Below are 19,735 nucleotides of genomic sequence, written 5' to 3' on the forward strand. Positions count from 1 at the left end.
GATAGTCATTCTCTTCATTATATGGGAAGCCTGGAATCAAATTTTAACTCAGCCATTGCTTTACTAGTGGGCTTCAACAGCCCATTCTGCTTCAGGTTCAGTTAAGAATGTGTAAAATGAGAACATTGCAAACTTATATTTATGAATAAGATAAAGAAATGTTTTGCACTATAAGCCTTAGGAAGCAGAGAGGACATTTTCTAATATAAGGAATGAATTTGACCCAAATGCATGAAGATGCAAACCATTCACTTTTAAAACAGGACATTCAGCAATCCAACCAGAAATATGCCTTGCAATTAATTTAATTTCCCCACCTATCAAAATACACATAGAAATCTCACCCAGATCTATTTTATATTTTATTTGTTTATACAGTTTTTATTATTCAGGAGTGGGAGGAAATACTTACGCTATAAGCTCAATCACAGGAACCCACAACGGATTGAAGTTGATATAAAGCATTCCCAGTAAATACCGAAGAGGCACCTAGGATAATATTTCAATATGGGTTTTTTTTTGTATCTTTAAACCATCGTTAATACATTTATTAGTGGTACTTATTCTCACAAAACCAAACATTTCCATTTAACATTTACAATCGTGTTAATTTACCTGGTCCCTGTAAAAGCTCTAGTAACTCAATTGTTCTAGTAAATCAAAAAGTTTCCTCTCATTCTACTGTCACAAAGGAGGAAAAGCCTCAGAATATTAAGCCTGGAGCATTATCAATGGCCTGCTTGACTGCAATGGTTTCCCAAAATACATCTCCTTGTGTTTTGTAACAATACGTAGATTAATTATCTGTCTCCTCCTATAGCAGTGGGTGACAAAGTTCTTTAGGATGCCACTGCAAAGAAGGAAAAGCATGAACTGGCCTTCAATAGGTGCTCGGTCCATGGAGACGCACTAGGTGTATTTTCAATTCCCCTCCACACATAGAACAAACACAGAAAGGGGGATTGGAATCATTCTTTCTGTCTTTTCAAAAAGAAAAATAGTACATACAGTGAAAACAGGCTGGAGGTACATAGGTTTGCACTAGCCATTGGGAATTCTATTGCATCAGGTTTCCTGGCAGCACATGTAATTGTGCAAGTTCCTCTGAAAATGTGTGGAAGTCAGAGGGTGGGGTCCAGGAGACCTATGGAGACCTTGCTTCCCCCCTCCATGCATTACATCTACAGATGAAGGATAGGCAAGGCTAGATCTAGTGAAGTACTGCGTCAAACCCATCCCTTGTAGTCTGTGCAATATACAGACCCTCCCTCTGCAAGCATCTGGCCAGTTATGACACCTGGCATTATGCTAATGGACTAAAGACAACATTTGGGACAGATCAGAAAGACAAGCTAATATTTTACAAATGCAAAAAGTAAACTTCGAGAACAGTAAAGGGAAACCAGTTTTTCTTCAAAAGAAAAACAAAAGAGAAGCCTCTTCAGCTGTAAAAGCATGGCTGCTAACAGAAACTAATCTCCCTTAATAGTTTTCATTTGCTTAGCACCAGCCAATTCAGAAATATAATTCACTGCCCACAGTTTTACATAGACAGGGGCTCCCCCATGTTCTTAAACAAAGGAGAAAAATAGGGCCGGCCACCTATGTTCTGTGCATGACATGCAGGACCTGGATCTCAGCCACTACAGCTAATTTCTTTCTTGAAACCAGTTATCAAAACGCCCACATGTTGTTAAGCCTATTATGATGAAGTACAAAAGGAAACTCAGTCTGTACGTGACCTTGTTTAGCAAGAAGGGAAAAGCTGTAGCATGTCCTTCAAGAAGGACATTTTACCTCCTGTAAAGGTCCCGCAGGGGTCAGGGATTGGACTGCATCATGCCTCAGCTTCCTTAAGTGGAGCAGTTTCTCACGGTAATCATTGATGCTTGCTGGCACAAGTTCAGCTTGAAGCAATATGGCAAATACAGACTGCAGCTCCCCCACGCCCATATCCTTAACAAAAGCAAAAGAGACAGCTGGTGTTACAAGATTTATGTAAAACAAAGCTTCGTGGAATCTTACGAGTTCCCTTACAGCTGTTAGAAGTCAGCTGAGGATCAAATATACCGTATTCACTCGAATTTAATGTGCACCATTTTTGGCCAAATTACGTTGCAAAAATTAGGCTGTGCATTAGATTTGATGGCGCATTAGATTTGACTGCAAGCTTGAAAAACACTGCTTACATAGCAAATACTTTTTTGGTTTCAAAGTTTTGAACATTAAAGTGAGCATTAGATTTGATGGTGCATTAAGATTCACATAAATATGGTATCAAAAAATGTACGGCAAAAATGGCAAGACAGTAAGAAAACAACAACGCACCCAGTGACTGAGCTGTAGTGATACCAAATAATCATTTTCAGCCAGGAAAAATATACCACTCCTCATTTAAATTCAAGACATTCCTATTCACAACCACTCTCCTCCAAAAAGACAAATGTCTAAAACTCTTATGTTTCTCCTACACTTTTGCATAACTAACTAAGCCCTCAGTAAGCAGAAGATCTAAAGCTTAAATTACCTAGAAAAGAAGAGCCTCATAACAACATTCAATGAATTATGTAATAGTAAAACTATACAATGTTTTATCTACCAGTGCAATCTTAGCTACTTAGGCAGCACCCAGACAACATTATTTTACATGAAATATTACCTCACTTCCCACAGGAAGCTGGACATCAAAATGATTTAAAATCCTTATTGTCAACAGTCGTACCTATCAAAGGGGAAATCAGATTTCATTACATTTTTCATGCTGCAAAGTCAGGTATAATGAAAAGGATGCAACTGAAAGGTATTAATTTATCATTTATTTACATACAAGTATTTTGCTCCTACTCCTTAGCCAAGAATAAGCTCCCAAAACAACTTACAAATATCTTACAAACATCTTTTAGCCTTAAAATCTAAAACATGCAGCACATAAGTAAAAGAGATTGAGGGGGGAGGAGTAAAAAAGTGAACTCGTTTTCTTTGAACGACCATTGGAATGGAAGTTCATAGGGAAGAGGAGCCTAAATCGGCTGGTCTCTCAGCTGAGGGGAAGGAGAAGCCTGCAGTCCTATGACAGACGCTCCCTGACCAGCTTCTCCATTAAGGAATTCTACCTCAAGAGTAACTGTTTGGAAACACAATGCATTCAGCAAGAAACTGTTAGAAAATAAATGTTACCTTGGATACACTGCTTGAAATATTGGCTTGCAATTTTAAAAGCAATTCCATCAGACTCTCTTGGGACAGGTGTTTATAGTACCCACACAATGCCAATCTTGTACAATAGAGATCAGCTAACAGCAAGGCAGATGGGTCTGAAGGAAATGCCCTGGGGAAAAGAGGCACGTTACTATCAGTCAATATATAATTAAATACAGTGGTACCCCTAGTTGCGTTCACCTCCAGTAACGTATCCTTCAGGATACATACATGGCAAACCTGGAAGTATTTTTACGGGTTTTGTAGTGCACGCATGTGCAGAAGCATTCTATGCGCCACACACATGCACAGAAGCGCTAAACCGCACTGCGCACATGCGCAGAAGCAGCACCTCCGGTTGAGAATTCCGCAGGATGCAGCCAGACCTTCAGAACAGATCCTGTTCGCAACCAGAGGTACCACTGTATAAGCAAAAATGGAAGAGAAGTAAAATATTAATACTTAACGTGTGTGTTATTTGTCTTTAACCTGAAGCAAACTGTTGATCTGGCAATATGGTTAGAAATACCCCAACCCAATGATTACTACTGGCCAATGCATGCACTCTAAACTTTGGAAAACACAGCATTAAACAAGTACACACAGCCCAACATATTGCTCCATTTATAAAAGGAAAACTCCATCTCCCCATTACATACATCAACAAAGTCTTTATGCGTTCCACTGGTAACAGATCTAGAATTTCCAAGGATTCTGCTAAACTAAGCAGTGTGCTCACAGCTTGGCAGACCACAAACAGGCTTCCTGGGAAAACAAAACAGGAATGAGTTATATATTAATCCATACTTTGTGACCACACCCTTAGGGAGCGCTTTAATTTTAAAAAGTCTATACAATATGCAAAAGACTAGTTGCTTTCCCGTGTAATGCTAAATAAAGGTTTGGTGCACCATGAACAAGCTGCAATGAGGACTTCTGCAGAGATCGGTTTCACTTTCAAAGAATGCTGGTTTTACCCACCAATGCAGAATAATGAGAAATTACTTTCAACAGCTCACCTTTGCAAGGCTGTCCTGTCTCAAGAGCAGTGAAGAGATACTCAGCGTAACTTTTAACTTCTGGTAGGATTTTGTCTTTGACAAGCGGCCTGTTAGATACAGAGATACAAACTTAACACAGCTGCAGTGAAGTGTATAAGATAAAACCTAGAAAAAGTTACGCATCCTTAAGTACTAATTAAATAAAAGAAAAATGATATGTGTGTTTACTCAGAAGCAAGTCTCAAGTCTCACTAACTTCCATGGAATTTACTTCCACATAAGTGGGTTTAGCCCCCACAAACACACCCGGTGTTTTGACTACCCAGGGCTAGACTGATTCAAGCATATGTAATTAAACTAGCCATGACACCATTCACACAATTAGCAACTCCATTATTTGCTGCTTTAATGTACCTTTTAGGCATGGGGTTTGCTATCTTGATGTGGGGTAGTTGGGCTTTAATCCTTTGCCCCCTTTCCATTGCTGTCCCAATCTAGATCATGGCAAATCTCTGCCCCCGCCCCCCAAGCCACAAGTGTCAGGGGCCTACTTTGGCTTGTGACTACAAGGGGCAAAGGGTTAACACTTCCCATACCCACACAGAAGGATGCCAATCCAGATCAAGCATCCTGAAATTTACTTTTTCAAAGGCAATTGTGTAATTTTTTAGAATGTAATTTTTAGAATGTGTGATTATTTGACTGTTTGATTATTTGATTGTTGTTAGCCGCCCCGAGCCCGGCTTCGGCTGGGGAGGGCGGGATATAAATAAAATTTATTATTATTATTATTAATGGCTAACTGTGTGATTGCCATTTGAGCTGTTTCGGCCCTAACAATGGTCCCAATAGCTACTGTAAGGCCAGCAGCTTCAAGTCATTGCTATGCAAACTTCAATTTCTATTTCAACTTGAGAAGGAACTTGAACACCTTTATGAATGAACTTGAAGTCAGGTTTCGTTTATTTTAAAATATTTATACCTCGCCTTCGCATATAATTTTTTTTTTTTTTATAAAACCAAAGAGGAAATCACCAAGTCAAACAAAACAGCAGGCCAAGGAACATAAACAGTTGGGGGGAAAAGCAATAATTTTTTTTTAAAAAAGACCTAAGAGGTCTTTTCTAAACAGAGAACTAGGCTGGCCCTGCTGTTAGGTAGAATGAGGCAACTGCCTTGAAGTGGCAGGTGCTGAGGGGTGGAGAACACTGACACAGTGTTGGGAAACAGCACCCCATTTGCCAAGTGCCTTGCCCCTCTTGCAGAGCAATACCCACTGCACCTGAGGCAGGCTGTCTTGCTTGCAACATAGAAGGAAGGTATGGCTGCCAGTACAGTCTGGTTTTTTTGTACATGGAGCCCTTTGTCTCAGGCAGCAAAGCCTCTTGGGCCAACCTTGTAGCAAACGAAGGCAGAAGGCCAAAAAAAAGGATGGGAGCAAAACTGATCTCATGGACAGAGAATTTCAAAGCTTGGGTGTGGCAATAACTATAGCTTGCTGCACTGGCTAACTGGGATTAATTAACTGACAACCTGGTTCTACAGATTCAGTGGATAGAGCACTATCCTTCACTGTAAATTCCACCCATCTTCAAGTTATCCTACAATTCGTGAACTAAGATTAATTCTCAGGGCTATTCAAAGTGACTAGGGGCACTCTTCCTCCTCCCCTCAAAAAAAAAAAAAAATCACCAAAAAACCCTAGCCACAATACTTCAAAATAACACAACCCAAATAAAGTGGTTGTCATGGCAACAGAAGCATAATGCCCTTGAATACTAATGGGATATGGAAATACAAAACAAGTTTTCATTGTTGCTGTTTTTAACTGTACATCTTTGGATTTGAAAACAGTTCATTTTGATTAATCCTTTACCACAGCTTAAAACTGGGCTGACCAGAAATGCTGGAAATATCGCTTGAGTCAGCAATATATCAAGGGACAGCAATGAAGCAGCAAGTGGAATCAAAATGTGCCCCAAGATGGTTTGCAGTGTTGCAAAAGATGCAACTCTTGGGTCTTTTTTCTTTTCTTTCTTGCTTGCTTGCTTGCTTGCTTGCTTTTGGCACACTGTATTCCAGCAAAAGGTTTTAAGATGTGTTACTGCCTCTGTCTTTGTGCTACCAAAATAAAAAATATTTTAAAAAATCCTATCACAAAAAGGTGTTGAATCTTTAGAAGAAAGATGCAAAAGTGTTCTTTTCCAGGCCATTTGGGCTTTCCATAGAAGCAGGGTTTTATTTCTATATCCTCCAACGTCACAGTAGACACCCCCAGCTCATTTGTTATGAGAGCCTAACATACAGAAGAATAACTGCACTTGTTTGCTTTGATAGAGACTTACAAATCAGTGACCCTACATGCGGTCTACTTTTACAGAAACAAGTTAGTAAGTAAATGCCTCACATATTCACCTTATGTGAGGAAGTACCACAAGAGCTGCCCAGGGTTTTGAAAGATCAGCCGTGCTTCTGTTTTCTGGTATCTGAATGCAAGACAGAATGTGATCCAAAACAGTCTTCTGTTCTTTCGCTTCGGTTCTTTTACTTCGCAACTGTCTTCTATTCAATCTAAAATTAAATCGATTGTATGTTGTTACAACAGATACATAAGATTGCCTGCAGGGATAAGTAATATGTGGCCTCCCAGCTGTTGGTGGACCACAACTCCTATCATCCCTGACCACTGGGCCATCCATGCTGGTTGAGGGAAATGGAAGATTGTCCACACGTTCCCTCGTCCTTGGTATTTAAAAGTAGCATAGTTTTATGAATCCAGTATGTTTCAATACTTAAGAGACCAGAATAGAACATTGCAACCTGCTCCTTTCCCACAGATACAGCTCAAAAGCAACTGCTCAAGTCACATACCCTTTAGCAGATTCCATAAAAACCAAGGGATACTTCTCAAAGGCCATCGAACCAACTGTGGGAGGTTCTGCTTTCTCTAGAATGAGTTTAGCCAGAACTGCCAAGGCCTCCTCCTGAACCAGAGCATCTTCTCCACAAATGCAGTGCTCAGCATACTCAAGGAGACTGGGAAGAAATTGCTGGAAAGGGAAGGAGACAAGGCTCACACTAACTTCTCTCTCCTTAAGATGAAGTTCTCAAGCTGCTGAAAAAGAGGTAAACACTTCACCTACCTTTTCAAATTGTTCCATTGGAAACATAACTTTCGAAAAATCCCATAGAGAACGCCTTTCAAATCCACCTTTGAAGATCTATTAAAAAGAACATGAACAATAAATAGAAGTACATAAAGACCTGGTTCCAGATTCATTGGGATTACTTTGAAGGACGATGGGAAATTCTGATTCCAAAAGATAATTTGCAAAAATCTGTTTGCTGCCAAAGGAAATTGAGACACAAAACTTACGAATTGGGGAACCACCTTATCTGTGGTGTCTTTTCCAGTATTTACTGCATTAGCATACAGAAAAATAGTCACTTATCATGCAAAACTTGCAGACACGCACATCTCTTTAAATGCAGTTGTCAATGAGGCTGCTTACGTATATGAACCCATGTGTGACAATATGAAACTACACTCAGACATCTAACTCAGTAATATCTATTCCAACTAAAGGTCTCAGGTGGACCTCTTATGCAGTCCTGCCACCAGAGGGGTCTGGGGAACCTTGCCACTTTGCTATGGCTCTCCCCTACGAAACTCTCTCAAGATATAGACTCAGATTTTTATGGCAAATAGCTTCCAACTACTACTTTCATCCCAGCAGTTCAGCTGCTCAGCTGGGAGGAGAGAAGCTCTGGCATTTACGCCCAGCTGCATCTGCCTGTATTGCTTGCCAGAAGAAAATAGATTTGTTCCTATTTCCAGAAGACTTATATGGGGAAAGTGAGCCTGTTTGCATATATTCACTCACAGAAAAGAGTAATGCATGAATCAAGTCTTGCAGACCAGGTGCTCAAAAGTGGCATGTTCATAATACAGTATTCAACCGAGTCCAGCCTAACATTTTGTTACCTTTTCAACAATTTCTTTGACCAATGAATCAGGCAACAACACACTCTCATCAAGAAACAGAACAGAAATAACTTTAAGCAGAGTATCACAACAGGGCACTGAGAGGTCCGGTGTTTCTATCAGTTTTGTTAATGTCTGTGAAATGAAAATATGAACAATTAAAAACACACTTAGAAATTCTGGCAAGAAGAACTAGAATTCCTGTTTCTATCTGAAGTCATGAGTGCTAGAAGCTTTTTGTTGTTTGCTTAAATGAAATCTCTGGTTTATAAGACTAGTCAGAAGTGACCTGTACAGTATCTTTTTTTTTTTTTTTTTAATGCATCCTGCCTATTTATTGAAGGAGACTCAAAGCTGCTAACAGACAGGGGTAAAAAAACCACAGAATAAAACAGACATGATTTTTTTTTTAAAGAAAAATAAACATTCAAGCAGCATAAAGAAATATAAGAAATGAGCTGGCAAAATTGTAGAATTAACCAAAGGCCTTATCAAAAAGCTGGCCAGGTCTTCATTAGTTACCTAAAACAGTATAGCAGTGGGGCCTACGAACACAGTTCATCACATTTGGAGTCATGCCTATCCCTAAATCTTTCTGATACCATGTTCCTTTGCACTAAGGCATTCTTCCTTCTTGAATAATATCTCTGACATAGCACAATATAGCAAAATAGTCAGTGTTGTAAAAAAAAAATGAATCTAGATCAACAATGAATCCATCAGGTTATTAGTCATAGACCAAGTTAATCTAGATCAACAGAATTCTTGCCAAGCTGCTGAAGATGACTAATAAATTTTACTCGTAGCTGCACCCTCTCTACCACTAGATCCAAACCCTTGAAATAACCTCAAAGACAAAGCTAAACAATGCTTCCTGCTTTACTTCCATCTTGCTTCATATCCTCTCATGCCAGATGTACATGATCTATTCTAGGCGAGGAAAGTTTTACTGACCTTACAAACTTCTTCAGGCTGAAGAATTTTGGAGCCTTGTGCATATTCTGCTAAGATCAAATACACTTGCAATACCCTCTCAATCTGTTCAGAAGCTTCACAGCAGTTGTCCTTTGTTATCTTTTCTTGCAGTTCAAGTATTGATTTCTATGCGGTTGATTTAAAAAAAAAAGGTTTTGCACCCAAAAAGACATTTCCATAGTTGTTGTTGTTGCTGCTGCTTAATTAGACAAAGTGTTCCTCAAAAAAGTGCAATTCAGTGGTTTATAACCTTATTTCTTACCCCTTTACTAAGACCACATGAATGGGACTTCATGAAGAATGGACATCTCAGACAAAATAAAAGTTTTGCTTGTTATTCACAATTACAAGCAGCTTTTTTAAAGTGTCATTGATAAATTTTATATATTAAGGACAGTGTTTTCCTACCCAATTCTACAGGCAACATTGTTAAAATCAATCAGAGGGTGTAAGACCATTCATTTCACTGTTGACAACAGTAAAATAACATGGTTCTGGATACCTGCCAGCTCAACACATGGCTTTCCCACCTCCTGCCACATACCACCATAATTCAAAGGAGGGGAGAGGGCAGAGCCCCTTTCTATTTTAATTAATTACAACTCACTTGCAAGCATCTGAAAAATACACTGAAATGTTCTTTATAGATGAATCCAGCAGCTGATTTTGCCATATGTTTGAAAGCTTCACCAACCAAGTTCCAGGAGAGGGTCACTTCTGTTTCTGTAAGTGGCCCCAGCTTTTTCAGAATTAATGTTATAGCCTGTGGGAGGGAAATTACAAGCATCTTGAATGGTTTCAAATAGTTCACATTAAAAATATTTTTCACTCTAACCGTGGTCATAAACTCATTTACTCCTCAATAAACGACTTTCAGCTTAAAGGAGGCTACTGCTGCTTCATGGCAATCTGATCCTTTATGCAAAATTAGAATTATAAAGGGTGAGTCCTTTAAAAGAGGCCCCGTGGATACAGAGTGCACATGTTCCACGGGGCCTCTTTTAAAGGACTCACCCTGTACAACTAGGACAGTTTTCTATCCAAAAATTTATTTATTTATAGATACATACAGTGGTACCTCGGGTTAAGGACTTAATTTGTTCTGGAGGTCCATTCTTAACCTGAAACTGTTCTTAACTTGAGGTACCACTTTAGCTAATGGGGCCTCCCGCTTCCACCACACAATTTCTGTTCTCATCCTGAAGCAAAGTTCTTAACCCGAAGTACTACTTCTGGGTTAGCGGAGTCTGTAACCTGAAGCATCTGTAACCCGAGGTTACTGATACATACTGATTTATTTGTATATACTGTCTTTTCCTCCAAGGATCTCAAGGTGGTGGTATACACGGTTTTCTCCAGTTTATTTCACAACAGCCACTTGAGGTAGGGTAAGCGGAGAGACAGTGAATTTCCCAAGGTCACCTAGTGAGCTTCATGGCTGAGTGGGGATTTAAAACCTGTTCTCCCAGGTCATAGAGTCCAACACTCTAACCATTACACCACATTCCATATATTACACACACACACACACACACACACACACACAGTTTATCCTTATGGAAACTGTGCCAAGTATTGACTGATTAAATAATTTTTAAAAAAGAACTAGAGATATAATATCCTGAAAGTCTTCTTGAAATGTGTGAAATAAACTTGCTATTTGTCTATTGGGTTGAGGGGGGAATTTAGGGCAAAACAACCTAGACCAATCATCTATGAAAGCAAGTTAAAAATTCACTACTGAATCAGGCACTTTATAATTTTCCATTTGCTTCATGCACTTGGATTGATTACCGTTTCAGCACAGGAATGGAACATGTTCCTAACGCCTTTGCACGTCTCAAAAATCAGCTGTCCGACACCTTCTACTTTTTCTGGGTGCATTTCCAAGTCATGGAACATTACGTTTAAGAGAGCATTTTGGTCTGAAACCTAGGAAACAAAATTACAGTTTGCACCCCTTTTATTTCAGTTCATACATACTACTTAGAAAGGCTAATTAAAACCCCCTACAATGTATATAAACTAAATGGAAAAAAGTAGATTTCAAGCACCATAGCCTGTATTAGTTACTTACTTTACCTGTCCTTCTAAGGAACTTGGGAGTGTCTTCTGATGTTACACTGGTCGAGCTTCTTTTTACATTGAGCTGTCCATGTTTTGCAGACTGATGGCTATCGTGCTGTGGAAACTACCAGTTCCCCAGCAGAGTTGCTATCAGTTCAAGCATGCAGACAAGCCTTTTACCCATGAGCAGCTAGCAATGCAAGCCAAGAGCAAACATCTCTCCAGTGGCAACCATATTGCCAGAACAAAATATAAACCAGTGAAGTGTCCAAAGCCATTAACTGACCAGCCTAAAAGGTCCAGCTTAAATAGCACCCTAACAACAATAAAGTAAAGGAGTGCACTATCGCAAAGACAAAACACGAAGGTGATAGGTGCAAGAGGATTTGTTTAAACTGGTCATCAGATTTCCCAATACATTTCAAACATTTGTGTTCTTCAGGGGAAGTGGTTCAGCATTTGACCAGTAAACTAATGTCAGAAAAGTTACTCCAAGTTTTGCTTTTTCTTATTATTCTGCTATCTGGTATAGGGGTGTCAGGGAACATGAGATAGGAAAATCCTCAGAGAGCTGCTACTAGTTAAAGGTAACAATGTTGGCTAGATGGTCTCCCTCATTGGCTTTATTCGCATGTCACAATAAACTATAGCTAATGGCTTACCACGACTGCACCTTACTGGTCTGTTTTGTTTCCTCTCTTGGTCTAACTAGCATGGAGGAGATAAATGGCTTAGCATTCTGTCAAACCAGGGATCGTGGTTTGTTTCATTCCTTAACGAAGCACCCCACAATCAATAGCAAAGGTTTGTTATTGACTCACTGGTTTTGCAAACCACATTCCTTGGTTTGAATGCAGTGCTGAGTAGGGATCATGGTTTGTTGTTTCCACTAAGGGAGAATACAGCCCAGAAAGGCGCACCCATGACAAATCATTGCCTATGGTTTACCGTGACATACAAAGTGGGCCACTATAAAGCAGTTTCATAGGTACACTGAACTAAATGGATGACAGTCATTTCCTTCAAACTAGAGATGCCTAGTAACACTTTGTATTATGTTAAATATTAAAGCTGGTAAACTTGAACAGAAGGCACTTCTCTTTTTACACTCTCCTGCCCCCGCCCCAACATCACTTACCTTCCTCATCAGGAAGGTGAAGCTTTCTGCTGCAAAATTTCTGATGTGCTCTTTATGGTGAGCCAACAAGGTGCTGTACAATCTGCAAGTACAACATTCAAATATAAAAACCATGCAGGATCAATTCATTTCTCCAGCAATGCTTCCTGGAATCCATCATCAGACGCAAAGCAAATTTATTAACACATATTTTATACTGATTTAATCATGGCCATAGCTCAGTGGTAGAACATGTATACAGAGCCTTGCAGACAAACCAATAGTAAACATGATGGGCATTCTTGCTTCCCTTACCACACTGCCCAATGAACATATCATTTTCTTCTCATTAAATTTGGAAGAGGGAAAGAAATATGCTGCTAATGTGTGCACACAGAATCAGGGCCACTAGCTATCACACTGGTTATAAGAATCAGAACTGAAAGGGATCAAAAGCTTTTCTAGTCTAACTCAAATAAAGAAGAGTTTATTTGCTTATTCTACAAATGATGCAGAATAAGACTCGTATACTGGCCATGTTGTTGTTGTTGTTATTATTATAGAAAAGCTTACCCATAAATATTGGACATGTCCTTCACCATCAGCCTCCATAAATATTTGTAAAGGTAAGAAAGACAGGTGAAAGTCCATTCTAGCAGCTCCGTGTCCTGGGTATCCAACAATTTTGTAATGGACAGAAAAAAGTCTTGGAAATGAGGATAGAAATCTGTCTGGAGATCGCGAGCCAGCTGCACCACTAAGCTGTATTGAGATACATAAAGCAGGAAAATGTGAGTGGTGCCACATTATAATTTGAACACACACATCCCATGATGATTTCAAATAATTCTGGGGGAAATCTCACTGTCCCGTGGTCTGCTCACAAGTGAATGTATTTGTATATCGTATGGCCCAGTGTACTCCTGAAGTTCATCACAGCTAACATAACCTTGTTACAGTCCTGTGTGATGAGCATAGTTAGTATCATTCCCACTCTGGAAAAGAGAGCCTAGGACTGAGTAGCAGAGCTTCATGCTTTGGCACCGGGGGGGGGGGGGGGGGTCGGAGAGCAGACGGGAGTGGGGCTGGCGTGCATCCTGGGGGTGTAGCACCCAGCGTGCTGGGGGGGGGAGAGCTGCGATGGCACCCCACTGGGATCGCGCTGCCAGGGGTGGTGTGCTCCCCCTTCACTCCTCTTCCTCTGCCAGTGCTAGGACTGAGAAACAGTTAACTGCCCAAAGATACCCAGTGGACTAAAAAGAACAAATGCACCATTGGCCTTTCCCCCCAGTGAACAGAAACTCAGAAGGTTTATTTTAGATACTGCAGTAGGTACTTACTCCAAAAGAGGTTGAAAAGCAAGACTATCTTTCACTTGCAGGTGGGTTTTCAAGCTCTGCACAATATCATTCTGATAGTACACCAGCTGGTTGAAAGACTGGCATTTGTTGACTACCTGCCTGTAGAATGTCACTGTGTAAAAAAAGCAAACCAAAAAAACCTTAATGATTTGTTTCATGGAGTTTCAGGAACACTAATCTACTGAGTTCAGCAGGACTTACTCCTAGGTTAGTGTATACAGGATTGCATCAGCATTAGACCCTAGAAAGAATGGCCAGCATGCATTACCCGTGCCTTCCAGCTCTTGCTCATATCACAAGGCTCCCAGCTTTAAAGGCTCAAAGCCAGCAGGTGATAAAAAACCATACACCCATGGAATACAATCCCAGCATGCAAGACCCGTAATGCATAATGGGGACACCCCCTCACAGCTCCTAGCATGGCTCACTTGCGTGACAACAGCCTATTCAAAACACAGGCTCAAAGGTTAGACCTTTCTGGGAAAGAAGGAACTGACTGTGCATGAAGCTTTAAAAGTGGCTTGTCAGGTCAAATGATTTCTGTGCCAATTTCTCTCTCCATCTTTGTCTCTCATACATACACACATATACACACTCTAATTATTGTGAGCAAACAAGGGATTAACTGTGGCAAAGCTTTTGGCTGGGAGGTACGACTGGAAAATACTTGTTCCACAAGGAAGAAAACTAAAATATCTATTTTGGAAGCAAGGAACTGTTGCTGAAATTTTATGAAAGCTTTGTAAAAGTGAAGAATAGGAACACCGTTAGCAACTTTCTGCACCCCTCCTCTCTCATTACTGGAAAATGCAAAGCCACAACTGCAGATAGAGTGGAATGACTATAGATAGCACTGTTCATCTAGAACCCAATGCTGGATTTGGGGTGAATTTGCAAGGCCATCCAACAGATAAGTGCCACTGTGACAAAAGAAGGAAGAAGAGGAGAGAGAGAGAGAGACATACGGAAGCCTTTTTATTGTGCATAATGGTTTATGCTTACAATGCTATAGGGGTGATCATCCTATTTGTGTATGCAAACATTTTGGGACTGTCAAACAGCTTAATTTCCATTCTGTGCATATCCTGTGATCTCCCACTGAAATCCTGTGATTTTCCCTAACACAACAATTCCACCAAGGGGGGTCTCACTTTTGCTGCACTGTCAGGTACACAGCATTGCAGTAGTGTTGTGGGTACAGCACTGGCCAAAAGAACTTTAGCACATCATTGCCAAGCCTGATCCAATCTCTCCAGCTAATGCTGTCCCATGTAGTGTAGTGTAGTGTAGTGTAGTGTAGTGTAGTGTAGTGTAGTGTAGAAGGGCTAGCCTATGCTAGTATAATGCCCCTAATCATCCCACGTGGACCACAGGCCATGATACTGCACTGATGCACAACTGATGGGATTGGGCTACTGAAGAACTTGTGTTGATTATATCAATGTTAAGTTAAACAGCAGGAAACATCAACAAAACGTCCTGCCACCTCTAATCTAGCACTGAAAATTGCACAAAAATCAGCACAGGAAAAGCACAGCATATTCATCTGATGCACTCCATGTTCGAAATGTATACATATCACTAATTGTGTATTAACTGATAGATTGTGTGCAAACCCTTACTCCCTGCATACATTTCCAACAAAACAGCAACACTTTTATACAACACACAATGAGAAGCATTAATACAAAATATTTTGGGGAAAAGATATACCAAAATGGCGAGTAAGGTTCAGCTCCCTCCATTTCTCGAGTCCTTCATGAAAATATGTTTCAACCTCCTAGCAAAATCAAGAGTGTATATTAGTTAAAATATATTTGTATGGAGCAATTCAGGCTTGATTATTGAAGGAATGCTTAAGTAAAAAGCCTTTGTAGGGTGGTGCAATACTTATGAGGTATGAAGCACAACTGAATTATTCCATTTTTCATTTAAACAGTCACACAAGTGTTTGCAAAACTGGAGCTGTTACCTAGAAACAATTATAACATTTGAAAATAACTGAAATTGTGAAAAACATGTCAATTCTTATACAGCTGGTAATCACATATTACAATCAGATGGCCATGATCCAACAACAGTGGAGCTGTAGGAAGGGGCTGTACAGACAATATAACTTTCTATACCTTCTCTGGATTAGAACTGATGTGTGCAAATAACAACTCAATATATAAATTCAGCACCCCAAATGGACAAACAGACCTGTCTAAGACTACACCACTTGAAGTTGCAAATGGATGATCCTATGTTGGAATGCTGCCCACAAAAGGGAGGATATATTTGAATGTTCAACTTACTTGACCTATAATATCTAGTTGCAATCTTCAGAACCACCCTGTAAGGTAAACTGGTATTATTGTTCCATTTCAGGTGATGGGATGGGGGCAAGGTGGAGAGACAGCATCTTATCTCAGGCCACCTAGTGATTTGATGGTAGAGGCAAGATTCTAATCAGGGCCATCTTGAGTCACAGCTGAGTCTCTCAATTTCTAGGCTAAATGCACAATCTCTCATGCAGAAAGGCAGCATGTCAAGGTTATTTGCTCTTTGTATAAACTTGTGCCTAATTTAAGCACACATGCATATGTATCAATACACACTGCAAACAATCCAAATAATGTGAACAAAGTAAATGAAGTATGCGTTGAAGTTTTCCCCATATTTTGAATCATTCTTTTCACATCTCCAGAAACAAAACATGTTTGAAAATAAAAGTAACTCTGACTTACATACACAGGTTAACAGCTATTTATTATTTTCCTACTACACAGGACTCTAGGTAAATTCACATACTATTGCTGATCTGTTTCAGCAACTGGGTTGTCTGGCTGCCACCATACAAAAAAAAAATGGCTTATGGACAAGACAAGAGCAACATACAATGGACTGTATCCAACAAAGTCATCCCATTTGCCCAAGGACTGAAATGCACAATTGAACTTTTCCTCCCTCTCCTCTTCCTGTGCTCCTCACCTGAATCTGTACACAGGAAGGAGGAAGGGGAAATTCCACTGTGCAAGCGTAAGTCCTTGCATGAACAGAACAACTTCACTGGATACAACCCAACAACCTTGACCTTGCTCCCATGACTCTCAATACACTATGAGTGTGGTTAACAAATACAAAGACAGAACATTTATTGTTGATTGTGAAAGGAAAAATATTTACTACAGCACTGGTAGAGCAACACCCTAATCTCAAAGGGCTGGTCTTGCAGGAAATGTTGACAAAAACCAAAGGTCATTATTAATATTTTATTATATATTTCATATTTCCTAACTCCCAGTAGACTGGCCACAAAGCTGCTCAAAAACCACAAGCATAACAGAACAGAAAGAGAAAGGAAGCTGATCCCCATGTGTGTTGCATTAACTGCAGCCAAATCACCAGAAGCGGGAGGGAGGGTCTGCATGCAATGTACTGTTTCAGACATTGCTGTGTCACATTGTTTCAGGCTGAGATGTGGCATGATGGTATACAATATTTCTTTCTGTAATAGTTCCCCATCTGTACAATGAAAATAATTGTTATTCCCTATAAGGGCTTTCTAGAGTAATCATAGAGCTTTTGTCAGGGCCTAACAAACTGATATAGTGGAGATATTTAAGCCAGAACTCTACTGTGGCAGTCCCTGTATTGATTGCTACAAGTTCAGATATAACCAGTGATGGTAATTGTAAACACAACACATCAGGCACCTATTCTATCAATGAATGCCTGTTTCAGTTCCAAGTATGCTGCTCCCAGCAGGAAGCTCTCTATCTTTTTTTAAAGGGTCACAAAGGATCTGTAGTAAATTAGCACTGCAGCTAATAAATTAGCCACCCCAGTGCAGGTAACTAGATCAAATGGATGCGAGGATGTACAATGTCTACCACCCTCTTCATCCCATGTCAGGTGACCCTACCGTGGCTCAGAACTAGGCGGCATCCTGTAACTGAGCTCCCAGCACCTCAACACCCACATCCAACACTGAATAAGATGACACCTAGACAGGTGAAAAACAACTACATTAATCTTACCTCAGCATAGCTCCCTGTTCTGTCAATGCGATGAATAATGTCAATATTTACATTGCTTAAGCGTTCTGAGAAGGTGAGAAACTGTAAAAAAGTAATAAACAAACAGGAGTTTCTTGGGGTTTTTTTCAGTTATCTTTGAGACATCAGGCTTACAAGAAGTTGCCAAAGAGTAAGATTTTATATGGCTGTCCCTAATGATATTTCATACATAGTCACATGGTACAGCCCATAGAATTGAATGAAATCAGACTCAACTGGGACTGACAACTTATTTGAAATCAGAAAATGTTGTCTAATCTTCTGTACTGTTGCAGGATCTTCCATATTCATAGTTAAGAATTATCTGCAATTTACAGTGTGCTAGAAGCACAAGAGACACACCACAAATAAGTGGAAAATCTTGCAGCGCTTCACAACACTACACAGTAGGACAAGGTAAGGTTTCAGAGCCAAGCAAAATACTTTAAGAACATTGATAGTTTTCCTGCTGTTTTGTTAGCAGATGCTACACACAGTTACTATTTTGGACTGCCCAGGGCATAAGCAAGGTTTTTTGTGTGGTGCCGTTTGTTTGCTTGCAGTAACTACAGATTTCCAAAACTTGTACAGGAAAAAAAAAGTTGCGCTGCTCTCCAACTTCTTTTGCTTCTGTACCACTCTACTCCAATGGCTTTTTAGAGTGATATGTAACTGAATATCAAATGTACTATTTCGCCAGCTCGGCGAACCGAAGCGCTGAGCCGAGTTCTTAAAAGGTCCGTGTTTCTGATCCACCCCATCCGACCCCGCCGTCCCTTATCTTACCCTGTGTGTGTTCTCGGACTTGTGAGAGGACGATTTGGTCTTCATGCTTCCGTGAATTAGCAACAAACTACCTTTTGAATGGTGGAGATTGAATATTTTACAAGTAGCGACTTTAAGTCCGCTCGATTTTCCAAAAAAAAGAGAAACATATGCACACGTGCGGCACTATTAGCTGGGGGCTGCCATCTTGGCTAGAGGATTCTGGGATGAGGCTGTCACGTGAGGCGCGGGGGGGGAAAGGAAAGAGTGAAAGCTGATTGGTCTGTGGAAACTAGAAGGGGCGGAGGAATACGACGCCCGGGGAGGTGGAGTTTGCAGCTGCAAAATAGTTTGCTTCAGAACCAGAGAAAGAAAGAGTCTACAAATAAAAAGTGGGAACGGAAAAGCTGTTTGCGGCTGTACAGTATATACTTCTCTCTCGCGTATTTTGTATTTCTTGTACTTCCTCTAATGCTTTCCATCCATCTTTAGGAGCGGAGGTTGTGTATTACTTGCTTATATGAGTACAGTATTTGGTTGTGTTGGAAAACCAGCATCTGGTTGTTATAGGAAAGGCATTTTCTTGCTCTTCCAGTATCCCGTCTGTTTCCTTTAAAGAACTGGAAAGAATATTGAATGACTTTAAACGACTGGAGGCTGCCTGCGCTTTCTCACTGAGCTACCACATAATTGCTGGCAGAATAACATTTGTATGGGGAGGGGGAAACGTCCGTGCACAATGAATTTTACTGTAGTTCTGGAGTAGATAGCACACACTGCAAAGAAATATTTATTGCATTGTTTGTTCATTGAATAAAAATATTCTGGAAGTCATGAGTCTTGCCTAACTGACATATCAAAATCTTCGCGTGTCTAGTGCAGTTACAGAAGTAAACCCCTGTGGAATCTACTTTTAGCCTTTTCCATATAGAGCTTAAAGTCAGGGCCAACCCACTCATGAGGCAAGGTGAAGTGACCATCTCAGGCAGCAGGATCCACAATGGCAGCATATCCCATGGTGATCTTTATTCCCCTCCTTGTTCCTGATGTAGAACTTCACTCACCTCTTCTTCCCTGGTAAAGAAGGACAGGGAGCTGTTTTGTGATTGCCCCAAGTGCAGAAATGTCTTGGGCAGGCCCTGCTTAAAGTGCTATAAAAGTAAAACAATGCAAAAATAGTTTAATCAGAGACCATGCTGAGACAATAAAGATTAATATGTCCACAC

At 40.2% G+C, this 19,735-nt stretch overlaps 1 protein-coding gene across 2 annotated transcripts in view; it reads right to left on the reverse strand.

Moving 5' to 3' along the window:
- The window catches only part of UTP20 (UTP20 small subunit processome component), a 59,740-nt gene extending 40,983 nt beyond the window's left edge, over nucleotides 1-18,757 (reverse strand). For both annotated transcript variants that reach the window (XM_083698511.1, XM_083698510.1), the window contains exons 1-19: nucleotides 18,531-18,757; nucleotides 17,727-17,807; nucleotides 15,418-15,484; nucleotides 13,684-13,816; nucleotides 12,917-13,105; nucleotides 12,365-12,446; nucleotides 10,954-11,091; nucleotides 9,767-9,922; nucleotides 9,139-9,285; nucleotides 8,185-8,319; nucleotides 7,343-7,420; nucleotides 7,071-7,249; nucleotides 6,615-6,770; nucleotides 4,218-4,306; nucleotides 3,858-3,963; nucleotides 3,178-3,328; nucleotides 2,660-2,722; nucleotides 1,798-1,956; nucleotides 413-489 (exon numbers count right to left, since the gene is read on the reverse strand). In XM_083698511.1, the coding sequence (XP_083554637.1) occupies nucleotides 413-489; nucleotides 1,798-1,956; nucleotides 2,660-2,722; nucleotides 3,178-3,328; nucleotides 3,858-3,963; nucleotides 4,218-4,306; nucleotides 6,615-6,770; nucleotides 7,071-7,249; nucleotides 7,343-7,420; nucleotides 8,185-8,319; nucleotides 9,139-9,285; nucleotides 9,767-9,922; nucleotides 10,954-11,091; nucleotides 12,365-12,446; nucleotides 12,917-13,105; nucleotides 13,684-13,816; nucleotides 15,418-15,484; nucleotides 17,727-17,807; nucleotides 18,531-18,575 (2,231 nt within the window). In that variant the 5' untranslated portion in view covers nucleotides 18,576-18,757. The remainder of the gene's footprint in view (nucleotides 1-412; nucleotides 490-1,797; nucleotides 1,957-2,659; nucleotides 2,723-3,177; nucleotides 3,329-3,857; nucleotides 3,964-4,217; nucleotides 4,307-6,614; nucleotides 6,771-7,070; nucleotides 7,250-7,342; nucleotides 7,421-8,184; nucleotides 8,320-9,138; nucleotides 9,286-9,766; nucleotides 9,923-10,953; nucleotides 11,092-12,364; nucleotides 12,447-12,916; nucleotides 13,106-13,683; nucleotides 13,817-15,417; nucleotides 15,485-17,726; nucleotides 17,808-18,530) is intronic.
- Nucleotides 18,758-19,735: the final 978 nt, after the last annotated feature.

This window comes from Podarcis gaigeae (genome assembly GCF_964106915.1).
Source record: "Podarcis gaigeae genome assembly, chromosome: 10".
Lineage (NCBI taxonomy): Eukaryota > Metazoa > Chordata > Lepidosauria > Squamata > Lacertidae > Podarcis > Podarcis gaigeae.